The following is a 16257-nucleotide window of genomic DNA, read 5'->3' as shown; positions in this document are numbered from 1 at the left end:
TTACTGAGTTGAAGCTTGCCACTGATCCTTAATGATGTCAACAAGCTCAGCTCTGGGAGCTGGCCCTCCAGAAGCTTCGGTCAAGGGAGCAAGGGAAAGTGGAGATGGGAACAGAGCTCTGATTCTAGCCCCATATCTGATACTTACTCCCTTCAAAGTCCTGTCCCTGGACTACAAATTCAGTTCCCAGTTAGTAATCAGAAAACCATGAAATATGAGTTGTATTTCTAAGATGTGTCTGACTTTAGTATGATGTTTAAGAGAAAAGGGCAGTGAGAACCATGAAGAAACAGCAGGACCTTTTTTTTGTACCTAAGAGTGGACTGATGAAGCACCTGGCAAGGCGCAAGAGGCCTTCTCACAAATCAAACATTGAGACTGACATTCCTAATGACTAGAGTGAGCTCTAAAGAGAAAGGTGGCTGGGCGCAGTGGCTCACACCTGTAATCCCAGAACTTTGGGAGGCCGGGGTGGGCGGGTCACTTGAGGTCAGTAGTTTGAGACCAGCCTGGCCAACATGGTGAAATCCCATCTCTACGAAAAATACAAAAATTAGACAGGCGTGGTGGTGTGCACCTGTAATCCCAGCTACTGGGGAGGCTGAGGCAGGAGAATCGCCTGAACCCGGGAAGCTGAAATTGCAGTGAGCCGAGATCGCATCATTGCACTCCAGCCTAGGCGACAAGAGTGAGACTCCACCTCAAAAAAAAAAAAAAGAGAGAGAGAGAGAGAAAGGTGAGCTTGTGGACATATTGGACACACAGGACATGGGGCTTGGGGCCTGAAATACTGTTTTACAAGACAGAAAAACACAAAGGGGAATGCAGCCTGCCGTTGTGTTTCTTCCTTTCTCCTCTATCCCTTCTTCCCTCCCTGGGAAACCAGAGTAGCAGAAGTCTCATTCAGTCAAATAGCTGTCAATTATATGAGTTGTACTTTTCTCTTCCTGAACAGCAAACTGGCTTTCCTCCTCTTTGTCCTCCTCTTTCTGCCTACAGAGCAATTTCCTCCTGTCCACGTTGCAGGGCCGATAGCTGAAACACAGTGCTATGGTGAAGACACCCACTCCAAGGGCAACGGTAATAATGACAAAGCGGGTAGAGCTGACTCCTTCATCCAGTCCTGCCCAAGAACAGAAGACAGAGTTAGGAGAGTCTGAGAGTATGAGAATCACCCACCCCAGCCCACCAGGCCCACTTCTGAGTCTCATTCTTCCCAACCTAGTAGAATCTTTCTTATTTTCATGCTTGGATAAGAATCCCAAACCCCTGAGGGGTTTGCATCCTGGGCCTGGCAGCAGGGCAGCAAAGGTTACCTTGAACAATGACAGCAATGTCTTTGCTGACAGAGCCCAGCTGGTTAGTGGCTGTGCAGCAGTAGGTTCCAGTGTGGTTCTGGGTTCCCTTCTGTGGCACTTCAAGGTCAAAGACCACCCCATTCCAGGTACACACCAAGGCTGGAGATGGCTTTCCCTTTGGGACGCAGGAGAGCGTGTGTTCCAGCCCTTCCAGCCAGGTCTGTTTGCCAGGGCAACTGGATTCCTCTAACCGTGGCTTGTCTGTAAAAACAGAGTTTCCCAAAGAGCTGAGTTCAGTGTACCACACTCCCTCCCTACCTTCACCCCCTGCTCCCTCTCTTCCCCTCACCCAAATGCTGTCTCCCCCACCCAACAGCCTTCCTTCCCAAGGGAGCACTAGCAGTTCCCCGCTTTGAGCCAACTCTTCTTTCACACCTTCTCTATGGGCAGGGAGTCCCAGATGAAACCTAGGGGGTTTTTTTTGTTCGTTTGTTTGTTTTGAGATGGGTCTTGCTCTGTCGCTAAGCTGGAGTATGTGCAGTGGCGCGATCTCAGCTCTCTGTAACCTCCACCTCCCAGGTTCAAGCAATTCTCCTGCCTCAGTTTCCCGAGTAGCTGGGACTACAGGCACATGCCCCCATGCCCAGCTAATTTTCCTATTTTTAGTAGAGACAGTGTTTCACCATGTTGGCCAGGATGGTCTCGATCTCTTGACCTCGTGATCCGCCCACCTTGACCTTCCAAAGCGTTGGGATTACAGGTGTGAGTCACCACGCCCCGCCAAAACCTAGGGTGTTTTTACCGATTTGGACTAAATGATAACCGTGCTCTGTCCGCGGTGGCCCTGGGGCCCCTGCTTCCCACCTTTGCTTCTCAGTGGGTAAGGAGCTAGGTAGTGGTGAACTCAGAGATGAGGATTTTTTCTTTTCTTTTCTTTTCTTTTTTTTTTTTTTTTTGAGATGAAGTCTCGCTTTGTCATCCAGGCTAGAATGCAGTGGCGTGATCTCGGCTCACTACAACCTCCACCTCCCAGGTTTCAAGCAATTCTCCTGCCTCAGCCTCCTGAGTAGCTGGAATTACAGGCGCCCATGATCATGCCCGGCTAATATTTGTATTTTTAGTACAGACGGGGTTTCACCATGTTGGTCAGGCTGCTCTCGAACTCCTGACCTCTAGCCATCCACCCGCCTCGGCCTCCCAAAGTGCTGGGATTACAGGCGTGAGCCACTGGACCTGGCCTATTTTCTCTACTCTTCAAAATAGAAATTTGTATATGGAATTTTTGGAAATTTCCCTTTTCAGCATAAACTCCCACTATCACTTCCTTTGTTATCCTCGGCCATCGACCTTCAACTAATGTTGCCTGATCACTTTAACCCCTTTCCTTTATGTTCCCAGTTTCCCCTCATCTGGTTCCCCACTCGCTTTCCCAGGAGTAAGGTAAGCTTGGAGAGCTTTCCTTTTATTCTCTCCTTTGATTTTTTTTTTATGAGAAAAATATGGCAACTCTAATAATGAAGCACTGCTGGCCAAGAAGCTCTCTAGAAATGGGAAAATAATAATCCTTATTTTGACAAGAAAGATCAGGCCTCCACTCACATAGGACGTGGAGCTGGATCACAGTGGTTTCCATCAAACGCTGACTCTGCACCTCCAAAGAGGCCTCGCAGGAGAAATTTCGGCCATCATTTTCCTCCCTGGCAGTAAGTAGAAGCCAAGCAGGCTCCCCAGGGGCAGGGAGGTCTGGGGCTCCCTGAAGCCGAAGAGTAGGGCTGGGTGATGTTAATACATGCCCTGAGCAGGTCACATTAATGTCGGTCCCTGCCAATGGGTATGATTCTTTTAGCTCCAGGATTGGTGGAGGGAAGCCTGTAAGGAAAGGAAAAGGAGAACCAGACACATTTCTCAAAATTAGCAGACACTTCTGCACTCTTGCTGCTGATAAAAGCCCTTGGGAAGGCAGACAACAAGGGAAAGACTTTGGATACCATTGCTTCTTCTGTAAAAGCTGAAGGAAATAATGAGGTGGTTTGGGGATTCGAGAGCTTCTTTTATGCATGCATGCATTTAGCTATGCTTCGCTGCAAGGACTTCAAGATGTCTTTTCATCTTATAGCTTTCCTCCTCACCTCAAATAAGTGTTCCTAAGAAGTAGTTCAGGGCATCCACAATCACTCTGTAAGCAGGACAGCCTAAGGAAACTGGGGATGAAGGCTGGAAAGAACTACTGTAGAAATACATGTCCCCAATCTGCCTGCATTTACCAGAGAAAGATGAAGACTCATGTTCACTTGAGAGCATACCCAGCAAAGGGCAGCAGGGATATCTACAGCCGAATCACCAACCCGTTACTCTGTGTTTTCAGCAGCAGAGAACCCGTATGAAAAAGGAAGAGCCAGGTCACTTACTGTAGCTATGCACTAGCTTTCTTGTTTTCTGTTCCATTGGACCCAGAGATGCAAGGCAAGACAGTTCCTGATCACCAGCCTCCATGGCCCAAATGGTAGCATTGGCCCATGCTGTGTCCCCCTCCCAGGAAAGGAAGGAGCTCAGCTCTTGGTCTTCCAGGAACATGTGGAACATAACTTCTTTGGGTGGAAACACGCTAGCCACCTCGCAGCTCACAGTCTCCGCCATCCCAGCCTTCAAAAGGGAAGAGACCCAGATGTGGGGACTCTGAGAGAATTCTGCCAAAAAAAAGTGAGGACAAGAAGAGAAAGGAGAAAAGCCATGATAAATCACACATCATGCAGGACCCTTCAAGGTAGGAAGGGAGTAGGGCTAAAATGTCTCTCTTCCCCAGGGTGAGTTTAAAGCTCAAGCAAAGGTGGAGCTCAGTTACTCTCACACCCTCACCCTAAACCCCGTGAGAACTTAGTCCCAAAGGCCAAGGCAAGATGAGCCCCAGGATTCCTCCTGCACTTGAGTTCTGACTCACCAAAGATCTGGACTATTTTGATGGGTGAGCTGCCTTGAAAGAGCCTCCCACCTTGCAAACTCAAGTCCAGTTCTGCACGGCAGGAAAAATTGCACCTGTCGTTCTCCTTTTGGGCTCTGACACTGATGATGACCTCAGCTCTTTGGGAGGCCACAGCCAAGCTCATAAAGTTCTTTCTATGCAGTTCTTGGTTACCCTGGAGAAGGGCAAGGGTGAGACTCTCCAAGGGTGCTACACTGGGCACATGACACTTCACTGTGAAGGCTTCATTCACAGCCACCCAGGCAGACTGCAGCTCCAGGATCACTTGCTCTGGTGGCTCTTTAAGACAAAAAGGCAGGACTTGATAAGCATGCCACCCACCTCTCCAGAAAGAAACAGCATAGGACAGGAAGATGAGGTGATACAAATCGCAGAAGGTGACTGCCACCCTTAAACCATCTGATCAGCAATGTCAGCTTTCTGCCATCCCTGCCCTAGATGGGGTGAGTTAGTCTTCTGGCTCTTCTTCTTCCCATCAAAAGTGGCTATGGCCATAGCAAAGAAGAGTGACTGCTGAGGGAGGGTCCCTTGCTTTGACTGTTGCTGCCATTCTGGAAAGCATTGATCTCTTACCAGAGGTGCTTCAGAGGCAAGAGCAGCTTCCGGGGACTCCTTATCATCACACAAAATCTATACCGTAGCAGGCCAGGTGCAGTGGCTCACGCCTGTAATTCCAGCACTTTGGGAGGCCAAGGCAAGCGGATCACTTGAGGTCAGGAGTTCCAGACCAGCCAGGCCAAGATGGTGAAACCCAGTCTCTACTAAAAATACAAAAATTAGCCAGGTGTGGTGGCAGGCGCCTGTAATCCCAGCTACTCGGGAGGCTGAGGCAGAGAATTGCTTGAACCTGGGAGGCAGAGGTTGCAGTGAGCCAAGATTGCGCTACTGCACTCCAACCTGGGCAACAGAGCAAGACTCCATCTCAAAACAAACAAACAAACAAACCAAACTATAGCTAACCAAGTTCTGACCCCACAGAGACCACATTTGCTTTCGTGGCCATATCTTTGCCCATGTTATTTGCCCACCTGAAAGGCCTTCCTCACCTGTCCCCTTCAATTCAAACCCTAACCATCCTGGGGGAGGGCAGTGCAGGAGCCTCCTCTACCAAGGAGCTTTCTCAAGGCTGCCTCAGCTCGCAAAGACCCTTCTCTCTCCAATCTCTGTTTATTCCAAGAGCTTGTAGCAAACAATTCAGCATTAATTTTATACCTTTTTTTTTAAGAGACAGGATCCCACTCTGTTGCCCAGGCTGGAGTGCAGTGGTGTGATCATAGATCACTGCAGGCTTGAACTTCTAGGCTCCAGGGATCCTCCCACCTTAGCCTCCCAAGTAGCTAGGACCACAGGTGCATACCACTATGCCTGGCTAATTTTAAAAACTTTTTTTGTAGAAACAGAGGTCTCACTGTGTTTCTCAAGCTGGCCTCAAACTCCTGGCCTCAAGTGATCCTCCTGCCTTGGCCTCCCAAAGTGCTGGGATTAAAGCATGAGCCACTGTGGCCAGCCTAATCTTATACTTTTTGGTAATTTAACCATAAACATTATTAGCGTATGTTTCCTGTATTGAAGACATTTTCAAGCACAGATACCTAGATGCTCTCTATGGTCTGCTCCTAATTTAAAACTCAGAAGAAAGCCTACATCAAAGGGAAGTAGAAGTGGGCCAGGCTCACTTCTACTTGCTGGACTTGAGGTGGCTCACGCCTGTAATCCTAGCACTTTGGGAGGCTGAGGCAGATAGATCACTTCAGGTCAGGAGTCCAAGACCAGCCTGGCCAACATGGTGAAACCCCTGTCTCTACTAAAAAAATACAAAAATTAGCCAGGCGTGGTGGTGGCTGCCTGTAGTCCCAGCTACTGGGGAGGCTGAGGCAGGAGAATTGCTTGAACCTAGGAGGTGGAGTCTGCAGTGAGCTGAGATCACACCACTGCACTCTAGCCTGAGCAATAGAGCAAGATTCCATCTCAAAAAAAAAAAAAAAATGAAAAAGGTGATTGGATCTAGAATCCCTACAGTATGACAGAAATATTTATTAAGGGCCTTAATTATCTCCCCTAATTAGAAACATTTGTCCCATCCTTCCCTAAATAAGACATGTTCATGTTTCCCCATTCCTCCTTTCCATCCCCCTGCCCCCAGCCCTCAGCCTTACTCACGAAACACAGTGATGCCAAGGCTTGTGTCCTTTTGAATCCCTGCACAAGAGAAGAAGCACTGCAGGATAGAATTCTCTGTGACATCCTCCAGAAGAGACTCTTTCCACTGAGGCCCTTTGCCCGCCTGAGTTTTCTTTAAGAAGGTCTCAATTCCACTGGGTTCTGGGTCTGGGCAAGTAGTGCTGCAGTTGACCACTAGGGACTGTCCAAACTCTACCAAGGCCTGATTTGGCCAAATAGAAACCTCAAACAACTCTTCCCGGACCCCTGAAATATGAACCACATATGCCAATGACTCTGGTGAGGACCATGAGACCCAAATAAATACAGAACCTATTCTATCTAGTTCCAGGTTAGAGAACAGGAAACCTTCCCTGAATAAAAATGTTCAGAGGACCAGACAGGACAAAAGACCTGTAACTGGCTGGGCGCGGTGGCTCACACCTGTAATCCTCCCCACTTTGGGAGGCCAAGGTGGGCGGATCACCCAAGGTCAGAAGTTCAAGGCCAGCCTGACCAACATGGAGAAACCACATCTCTACTAAAAACACAAAATTAGCCAGGTGTGGTGATGTGTGCCTGTAATCCCAGCTACTCAGGAGGCTGAGGCGGAGAATCACTTGAACCTGGGAGGCAGAGGTTGCAGTGAGTTGAGATTGTGCCACTGCACTCCAGCCTGGGCAACAAGAGCAAAACTCCATCTCAAACAAACAAACAAACAAACAAACAAACAAACCTGTAGTTAACAAGTTAGCTCTGATTCCACCACTATTCCCTCCACCTATCTTCTTTCTTGAGAACTTGAATTCTCTATTAGTATCACCATGGAAATTATGAGTTGCTAAAAAAAATTATGCCCAGGAAACCAATATCTTCCTAAACTTTCAGAATTCTTGAAAGCTCCCCATGATAGGCTGCTGTGGACCCTCACAGGATTCAAACTTCATTACTTATCCCTGAAAGCAGTGCCTCTCTCAAATATGGCTAAGGATTCCCTTTGCCAGAATCACCCTGAATGCTTGTAAACTGCAGATTCCAACTCCACCTCAGAGTGCATGGTTTCAAATCTGTGAAGGTGGGACCTGAAAATATGCTAAGGAATAAAACAAGCCTCCCGGTGACCCTTATGCACACCAAATTCTCAGATCCATTGGCCTGCAGGTAACTCCCACGGTCACTCATTTCCCATGCCTCTTCTTTATGCCTCTTCTCAGAGTGAGACCATTCCATCTTGATTTGGCACTAAGGGAATGGATGTTTTGGATGCTTACAAATTTCGTCTGTTGTGGAAATCTCTGATGCAGTGGGAGATGTCAGATGGATTTTTATTTTATTTTATTTTACTTTATTTTATTTTATTTTTGAGACAGAGTTTCACTCTTTTTGCCCAGGCTGGAGTGCAATGGCGCGATCTCGGCTCACTGCAACCTCCGCCTCCCACGTTCAAGTAATTCTCCTGCCCCAGCCTCCCAAGTAGCTGGGATTACAGGCGGTGCCACCACGCTCGGCTAATTTTAGTAGAGATGGGGTTTCACCATGTTGGCCAGGCTGGTCTTGAACTCCTGACTTTGGGTGATCCGCCTGCCTCAGCCTCCCAAAGTGCTGGGATTATAGGTGTGAGCCACCATCCCGGCCAAGCCACCACACCTGGCCTCAGATGGATTTTAGATGCCTAATGTAGGTAAAGGGCACGGAGACTTCAGGAAGTCCTGAAGGCTTCTCTACAGGTGCCCTTTAGCTAGTCCATATCTACCACCTACTTCACCTCTCAATACCAGTCCCCTCTGGGAATACACAGCTCTTGTAGCAGTGTTATCTGCTAAGTCCCCTGTTCCTTTCCTGTCATCAGGAGAACTCACTTTTTGTACCTGAGCTACAGGTCCTGTCCTACCAAGAGCCTATTATAGTTCATCATGACACAAATGGTGACAACAAAGAAGTAAAAACATTCTCAAGAGGAGAAACACAAGGCAGTCCTGGGGCAGAAGGGAACCAAGAGGAGAAGGCATGTTTCCTAGGGAGAGTCCTCTCTGATAGTCTATTAACTAGTGTTATCCCAAATACAAGCCAGAGACCCTAAGGATTCTGTGTCCTAGTGATCCAAGAGATGGGAATCTTTCCCCCAGGTCCAGATGAATGAACACTGAAGTGTCACCCCACTCAGGACTCCCCATGCCCTTCCTCACTGACCAGCTACCTGTGTCCTGACACATACTGGTTTAAAAAGCTTTCCCAAATAGCCTCATCTGGGCAAAGGATCAAGGCCAGCAGGGCCCAGACACCAAACAGAAGCGTTTTCATCCTGATGAGAAGGGCCAAAGGCTGGAGAGAAAAAGACAGCAATGCTGGAGAAAGTGACCAAAAATATATATATAAGGAAAATTTTTTATTTGATATTAAAAGTCAGTCCCTTTCCTGAAACCTCACTAGTCTAGAAAAATTACAGCAAAAACATCAGCAGTGAAGGTGTACTAAAAGAATGTCTTGTATTATATCTATTTATTTCAGTTTGGCTTATGTGCATAGCAAAAACATGGGGGAAATTATGAAAAAGGATGAGGCGATATTATCGAGATTCCTGTATAAGTTGTATTCTACTTACCTTTTTACTAGTTTGCCTCCATCTATTAGACTGAGTCAATAGAAGGGTGCTGGCACGGAAACATGAAAAACTGAGTTTAGGCTGGGCACGGTGGCTCATACCTGTAATCCCAGCACTTTGGGAGGCTGAGGCGGGTGGATCACCTGAGGTAGGAGTTTCAGACCAGCCTGGCCAACATGGTGAAACCCCGTCTCTACTAAAAAAATACAAAATTAGTCAGGCGTGGTGGTGGGTGCCTATAATCCCAGCTACTCGGGAGGCTGAGGCCGGAGAATCGCTTGAACCCAGGAGGCGGAGGTTGCAGTTAGCCGAGATCGTGCGACTGCACTCCAGCCTGGGTGACAGAGAGAGACTCCATCTCAAAAAAATAAAACAAAACAAAAACTCATTCAAGCTAACTTCTTCTAAGAAAGGCTTCTTGACTAGCCTTATCCGACTTCACAGTCCCTTACTTGTTATACGTGATCTCTACCTCACTTTATGCCAAACAAGATTTCTGAAGTTGCATATATTAGTTCACTTTGGTGAATTATTTCAGTGATGTAATCATCACTATACTAGAAATTCCTTGAGGGTAAGAGGCTCTAGTGTACTTACCTTGTGTCTCCAGCACCTAGCACAGAGCCTATGATATTCTGGGTGTTCCATAAATGAAGGACTACCCTCCAATTTTGTATTTAATTTTCATACAGCGGGTTTGGAACAGTTCTAACTCCACTTCTATGCTGGTCTGAAAGTTTCTTTTTTTAAATACAGGGATAACAGGCATATGAAAAATTATACTCCCAAGTGAAGGCTACCCTTCAAAATAACCACTTTGGAAGGCTATCATCTTATTCCAGTGATGACACAATTATTCAAAACCTTTCTTGAAATTATTTATTTATATATTGAGACAGGGTCTTGCTTTGTTGCCCAGGCTGAAGTGCAGTGGTGTGATCACAGCTTGCTGCAGCCTCAAATTCCTGGGCTCAAGCAATCCTCCCACCTCAGTCTCTTGAGTCGCAGGGACTACAAGCACACACCAGCACACCCAGATAATTTTTTTTATTAAATGCTCTTGTAGAGACGGGGGTCTCACTATATTGCCCAGGCTAATCTTGAACTCCTGGCCTCCAGTGATTCTCACACCTAAGCCTCCCAAGGTTCTCGGATTACAGGCATAAGCCACCATGCCCAGCCTGAAAGTAATTTAGAACTGGCTTTTAAGTCACATAAGAAAAATCAAGCTGGGCACGGTGACTCATGCCTATAATCCCAGAATTTTGGGACACCAAAGTGGGAGGACTGCTTGAGCCCACTGGTTTGAGAGCAACCTAGGCAACATAGCAAGACCCCTGTCTCTACAAAAAAATTTTAAAAATTAGCCAGGTGTGGTTATGCTACCTGGGAGGCTGAGGTGGGAGGATCACTTGAGCCAAAGAGTTTGAGGCTGCAGTGAGTCATGACCACACCTCTGTACTCCAGCCTGGGCAACAGAGGAAGACCTTGACAAGAATAAATAAATAAATAAAGCAAGCTCTCCTCTTTGCTACCGAACCAAACCGGGTCTGTCTGCCCACAGGCAATGTAAAGCCAAACACTGAAGCACCAGATTTTTGTAGAGATAAAAGTTTATTGCAAGGTGGCTGAGCAAGAAGACAGGCTCAAATATGTCTCTTCAATCTGGAGTCTGGAACAAATTTTAAGGGTGAGGGAGGACGTGGGCATAGGTGGAAGTGCTGGCAGGACAGGTTTTGATCCGAAGGACTTCAAACAGTACCACTTATGGTAAGATATGGTAAAGGGTCTTATCACTGGACATTCCTGGGCTTGGACCCATTGCTTTTGAACGTGTTCCCATGCTCAAATTCCAGCCATGTCCCAATCTTTTGGTTCTGCTGAGGGGCAAGACTTTAGTTCCTCGGTTAGTTGAGGTCAAAGTCTCCCTTTCTGCACATGCTCTGACTGTATGACTTGCAACTTCTTGGCTCTGTGCCTGTAAAATAACTTGATACCCCGTTATTAGCGGAGTAGAAGCAGTTAGAACTAATCCAGCAGTTACACTCTCCAATGTGTAGATCTTGTGATGTTTAAATCTATAACATAAATCCAGATTATGTGTGCTTTAATGGGGCCACAGTGTCACAAACAATTCCCCTTAGAGATTAATCCAAGAACTCCTGTTTTACTCATCTCTGTAGCTTGCTGATGTTACCTTCTTTTTGTTGTTGTTGTTGTTGTTGTTGTTTTTTGAGACGAAGTCTCGCTCTGTCGCCCAGGCTGGAGTGCAATGGCGCAATCTCCGCTCACTGCAAGCTCCGCCTCCCGGGTTCATGCCATTCTCCTGCCTCAGCCTCCCAAGTAGCTGGGACTACAGGTGACCGCCACCACGCCCGGCTAATTTTTTGTATTTTTAGTAGAATGGGGTTTCACCATGTTTGCCAGGATGGTCTCTATCTCCTGACCTTGTGATCCGCCTGCCTCAGCCTCCCAAAGTGCTGGGATTACAGGCATGAGCCACCGTGCCCGGGCCTTTTTTTTTTTTTTTTTTTCTTGAGATGGGGTCTCATTCAGTCACCCAGGCTAGAGTGCAGTGGTGTGATCATAGCTCACCACAGCCTCAGACTCCTGGGTTCAAGCAATCCTCCCATCTAGGCATTCCAAAGTGCTGGGATTACAGGTGTGAGCCACTGCACCTGACCTGATGTTACCTTCTTCTGCATAGCCTAGCACTGCTATCAATTTTTTTTTTTTTTTGAGACAGAGTCTTTCTCTGTTGCCCAGGCTGGAGTGCAGTGGTGCAATCTCTACTCACTGCAACCTCCACCTCCCTGGTTCAAGCGATTCTGCCTCAGCCTCCCAAGGAGCTGGGACTACAGGCACGTGCCACCCCGCCCAGCTAATTTTTTTTGTATTTTTAGAGAGATGGGGTTTCCCGGTGTTAGCCAGGATTGTCTCGATCTCCTGACCTCATGATCCACCCACCTCAGCCTCCCAAAGTGCTGGGATTACAGGCGTGAGCCACCATGCCTGGCTGCACTGCTGTCAGTTTGTATCTCATAGACTATGTTCTGCTTTTACAGTCTTAGCAAAAAAAACAAAAAAAGGAAAAAAAAATTCCCATTGCTCATTACTATAAGCCAAGCTAATCGGTTTTTCTTTGTAGTTGCTATTAGTATTATCTCTATGCCCGTAAAGAGTCTTAAGAAAACAGTCCTGGGCGAGTTGTTTTTGTTTTCATACCCATATACAGACACATACTTTGTTCTTTGTTGTTTCATGCCCTGCCCTTACCCCACTATCCCCATAGCTCCAATCTTTCGTCCTTGTTTTCACGTAGCACATTATGATCAGGTTCTGAAACACGAAATTTTGCATTTATCTTGCTAAGGAGAAAGAAAGCAGTAACCCCAAGGAGAAATTATTTTTAATTTATTTTGGAATTCCTTTTGCTTATTCTGCGGATTATATCCCAAATTAGAGATTTAAACTGAGGCTGGGAGTGGTGGCTCATGCCTGTAATCCCAGGACTTCGGGAGGCAGAAGCAGGCAGATTACCTGAGGTCAGGAGTTCAAGGCCAGCCTGGCCAACATGGTGAAACACTGTCTCTACTAAAAATACAAAAATTAGCTGGACGTGGTGGTGGGCGCCTATAATTCCAGCTACTCGGGAGGCTGAGGCAGGAGAATTGCTTGAACCTGGGAGACAAAGGTTGCAGTGAGCCGAGACTGCGCCACTGCATTCCAGAGCAAAACTCTGTCTCAAAAAAAAAAAAAAGGTTTAAACTGTCTGAAAGTCTTGGCCTGCACTCCAGCCACTGGGAGGTCTGCTGCAGGAGAGGGGTAGGCAGTGAGAGGAGGGTGGGGACGCATGCTGTTGGATTGCTTTGGCCACGCGTGTGAACTAAACTTCGCGTCCAAGTTTGGGATTCTCGCCTTCCATTCAGTCAGTGGTTTCTTGCTGCCCTTTCTTCCTCCCTCCCTCCCTCCTCCCTTCCTTCCTTCCTCCCTCCCTCTCTCCCTCTCCCTTCCCTCCCTGCCTCCTTCCTTCTTTCCCTCCCTCCCTCCCTTCCTTCCCTCCCTCCTTCCTTCTTTCTTGCCTTCCATTCATATTTTCATATTCAAGGGTTTCTTGCTGTTTTCTCTTTTGTCTTCTTTCTTTCCTTTTTTTTTTTGAGACGGAGTTTGCTCTTGTTGCCCAGACTGGAGTGCAATGGCCCGATCTCCGCTCACTGCCACCTCCGCCTCCCAGATTCAAGCGATTCTCCTGCCTCAGCCTCCTAAGTAGCTGGGATTACAGGCGCGCACCACCTCGCCTGGCTAATTTTTGTAGTTTTGGTAGAGATGGGGTTTCACCGTGTTGGCCAGGCTGGTCTCGAACTCCTGACCTCAAGTGATCCGCCCACCTTGGCCTCCCAAAATGCTGGGATTACAGGCGTGAGCCACCATGCCCGGCCGCTGTTCCTTATAAATACAAGTCACACTGGGCCTTTGCACTCTCTCCTCTATCTGCGTGGAATTATCTTCCTTCTCCCCAAAAACTCCTCTATCCAGTTCAGTCTCTTTGTAATGCGGCCTGCGCTGACCACGGGCTTCCCAGCCCTCCCTGACCACGCCCCTCACCGCAGCACCCCTTGCATGCCTACCGCTTTCCCTTCCGCAGCACTATCGCCCTCTAACACCCTGTCACTTACTGATGAGACCTGAAATCAGCGGCTCTGTCTCCCCTGGACTGTAAGTCCCAGGAAGGCAGGGCCCTTGGTTTTATTCACTTATGGATCCCAAGCACCTGGAACGTTACAGGCGTTCAACGACCATGAAGGAACAAGTGAATGCACGAACCAACGCACTAGATAGATGGGTACCAATCCTTGTGGCAGGGCTGCTGCCCCCCGCGTGGATACCGGGCACCAGGCCAGCTCTTGCTGGGAAGGGGCCTCGGGTCCAGCGGAAAGAGGGGCGAGGACACCGCGTGGCCATCAAGGCTCTTCCAGGAGGACGATCCCTAACACACGTGAGAACGCGTTCAAAAAGCACTTCCACCCGGCTTCTCCGGGCTTCCGGCGACGGCCAAGGAAAACACGACCGAAACCCTCACCGAGCCGCGGCCGCTCGCTCGCACGCCCCTCGCCCTCGCGGGGCCGCTCCTCACGGCTTCGGCCTCCGCTCCTCGGCCTCGCCCGCTCCGCTCTGAGGCGCCCGCCAAGCGCTCAGACCATTTGTTCTGCACCGCCAGACGGGGGAGCGCGAGGGTGCGGCTGGAGAGCGGATTTTCCTGATCTGCCTAGAAACTCGTGACGCCCACGCGAAAGCTCAGCAGGGTTGGCTGAGATGAGAGGAGCGGGCAGGAAGCTACAACGACGGGAGGGGAGCGCGGGGAAGATGAGGGTGGGCAAGGCTCAATCCTATGGGGCAGGAAGCGCGTGTTTGGCGCCGCATAACCACTTCTGAATAACGCAATGTGGAAACAAAAGGAAAGGATCGTTTGCAGCAAAGCTCGGCTGTATGAGGAAAAGAAGAGGTTGTTCTCCCCTGTGGCTGTTGTTTTCGTGGTGCGGCCCGGACACCTGAGCCGGCCCGCGTCTCAGAGAGTTGCGCGCGAAGCCACGTTCCCGCCTTGGACATCCGGGCTCGCTTGGCCGAGCTTGGGGCCTCTGCTAGCTGCTCCCTGGCGGGCTGGGAGATGTGTTTGGCGGGGTTTTGACAATGGATAATTTGCAAAAATTCTTGTTTTTTGTTTTGAGACAGAGTCTCGCTCTGTCGCCAGGCTGGCCTGCAGTGTCACGATCTCAGCCCACTGCAACCTCCGCCTCCCGGGTTCAAGCGATTCTCTTGCCTCAGCCTCCCGAGTAGCTGGGACTACAGGCATGCGCCACCACGCCCGGCTAATTTTGTATTTTTAGTAGAGATGGAGTTTTACCATGTTGGCCAGGCTGGTCTCAAACTCCTGACCTCAGGTGATCCGCCCTTCCAAAGTACTGGGATTACTGGCATGAGCCACCGCGCCTAGCCTTTTTATTTTTTTTCTTTTTTGCTCATCTTTCCGCGCTTCCATACCTTCCCTCCACTTCGCTTGCAAATAACACGCTTGAGCCCCCAGCGTCCCTTTCTTGCTTGCCACCCAATGTGCCTGCGCCCCCTCTCACCCGCGCCGGGAGCTGTGGGTCCAGTTGCAAAAATGGAGTGAGGGAGGAAATGGCCCTCCACTGCATCTCCTACCGGGACGCCCTTCCTCAGCTTCCATGCCAGACGTCTTCCTGGAGGGAAGCCTCTGGAGGGCAGTTCCCAAAGCGTTCACCCTGACACCACGTTGAGCTGTTCCCATCTGGTTTCCTGTTGGGCCTTTGACTCTCCCTCAATCCTTGGCCTGACCGCGAGCCGCGGGCTGAGTTTCTTGGTGCAGTGAAATGTGAGGATTTGGGGTTTTTTAAAAATTATTATTATTTTTTATTTTTTCAGGAGGACAATTATGTGCTTCGACCATCGAATATAGGCACACTCCAGGGGGCCGCTGTTACCCACATTTTATGGATCGGGTAACAGACTTGGAGAGGCCTCATTCTTGGGGACGTCGGGGTGGCAGGCAGGGGAATTACTAATATTACTGGCAATTTTAGCGTCCAGTGTGTGTTCTGAGAACTATTTCTTGCCCTGCAAGAATCTTTCATCAACCCGCATCTTTCTTTTTATACTCTGAGCAAGTGGCTTCTTGGGCTAAGGCCGGGCTGTCTAGGGTAACACTATCACTGCCTTGTTCCCTCCTTCTGTACTGATAATTTGAGGGAGAAAGTCAGATAGAATCAGAAGCTTTGGAGCCAGAAAAGCCTGCCTGTGAATCCCTCTTTAATACCTTACCAGCTTTCTGACTACTGGAAAATTACATAACTTGTGGTAATGTCCTCCTCATCTTTTTTTTGTTTTTAGGATGGAGTCTCCCTCTGTCACCCAGGCTGGAGTACAGTGCCCCCATCTCAGCTCACTGCAACCTCCACCCCCCGGGTTCAAGCGATTCTCCTGCCTCAGCCTCCCGAGTAGCTGGGATTACAGATGCCCGCCACCACGCCCGGCTAGTTATTGTATTTTTAGTGGAGACAGTATTTCACCATGTTGGCCAGGCTGGTCTTGAACTCCTGGCCTCAAGGGATCCGCCCACCTTGGCCTCCCACAGTACTAGGATTATAGGCATGATCCCCATGCCTCTGCACGTGATCCCTGCGCCTGGCCCAGTCCCATCT

General features: G+C 48.8%; 1 protein-coding gene across 1 annotated transcript; it reads right to left on the bottom strand.

Annotated features, from left to right (window-relative positions):
- Window positions 1-899: 899 nt before the first annotated feature.
- On the bottom strand, window positions 900-8739 carry LOC129469666 (intercellular adhesion molecule 5-like). Its single transcript, XM_055256453.1, has 7 exons — window positions 8667-8739; window positions 6439-6693; window positions 4237-4557; window positions 3707-3985; window positions 2898-3167; window positions 1317-1559; window positions 900-1123 (listed from the first exon to the last, which is right to left on the bottom strand). Exons 1-7 carry the CDS (start codon window positions 8737-8739, stop codon window positions 900-902), a joined length of 1665 nt encoding a protein of 554 aa, XP_055112428.1.
- Between the last annotated feature and the right edge of the window lie 7518 nt (window positions 8740-16257).

Source organism: Symphalangus syndactylus, chromosome 20, assembly GCF_028878055.3.
Source record: "Symphalangus syndactylus isolate Jambi chromosome 20, NHGRI_mSymSyn1-v2.1_pri, whole genome shotgun sequence".
Classification (NCBI taxonomy): domain Eukaryota; kingdom Metazoa; phylum Chordata; class Mammalia; order Primates; family Hylobatidae; genus Symphalangus; species Symphalangus syndactylus.
Note: the sequence above shows the minus strand (reverse complement) of the source record. Positions and strands in the feature narration are given on the sequence as shown.

Bases quoted from the DNA above. Each gene is read 5' to 3' on its own strand.
- LOC129469666 (XM_055256453.1), bottom strand. From the start codon at position 8,739: ATGAAAACGCTTCTGTTTGGTGTCTGGGCCCTGCTGGCCTTGATCCTT. The intron at 4,558-6,438 runs GTGAGTAAGGCT...TTTGTCTTAAAG, and splicing joins CCTTGGCATCACTGTGTTTC to AGCCACCAGAGCAAGTGATC. The intron at 3,168-3,706 runs GTAAGTGACCTG...CTTTCCTTACAG, and splicing joins AAAGCTAGTGCATAGCTACA to GCTTCCCTCCACCAATCCTG.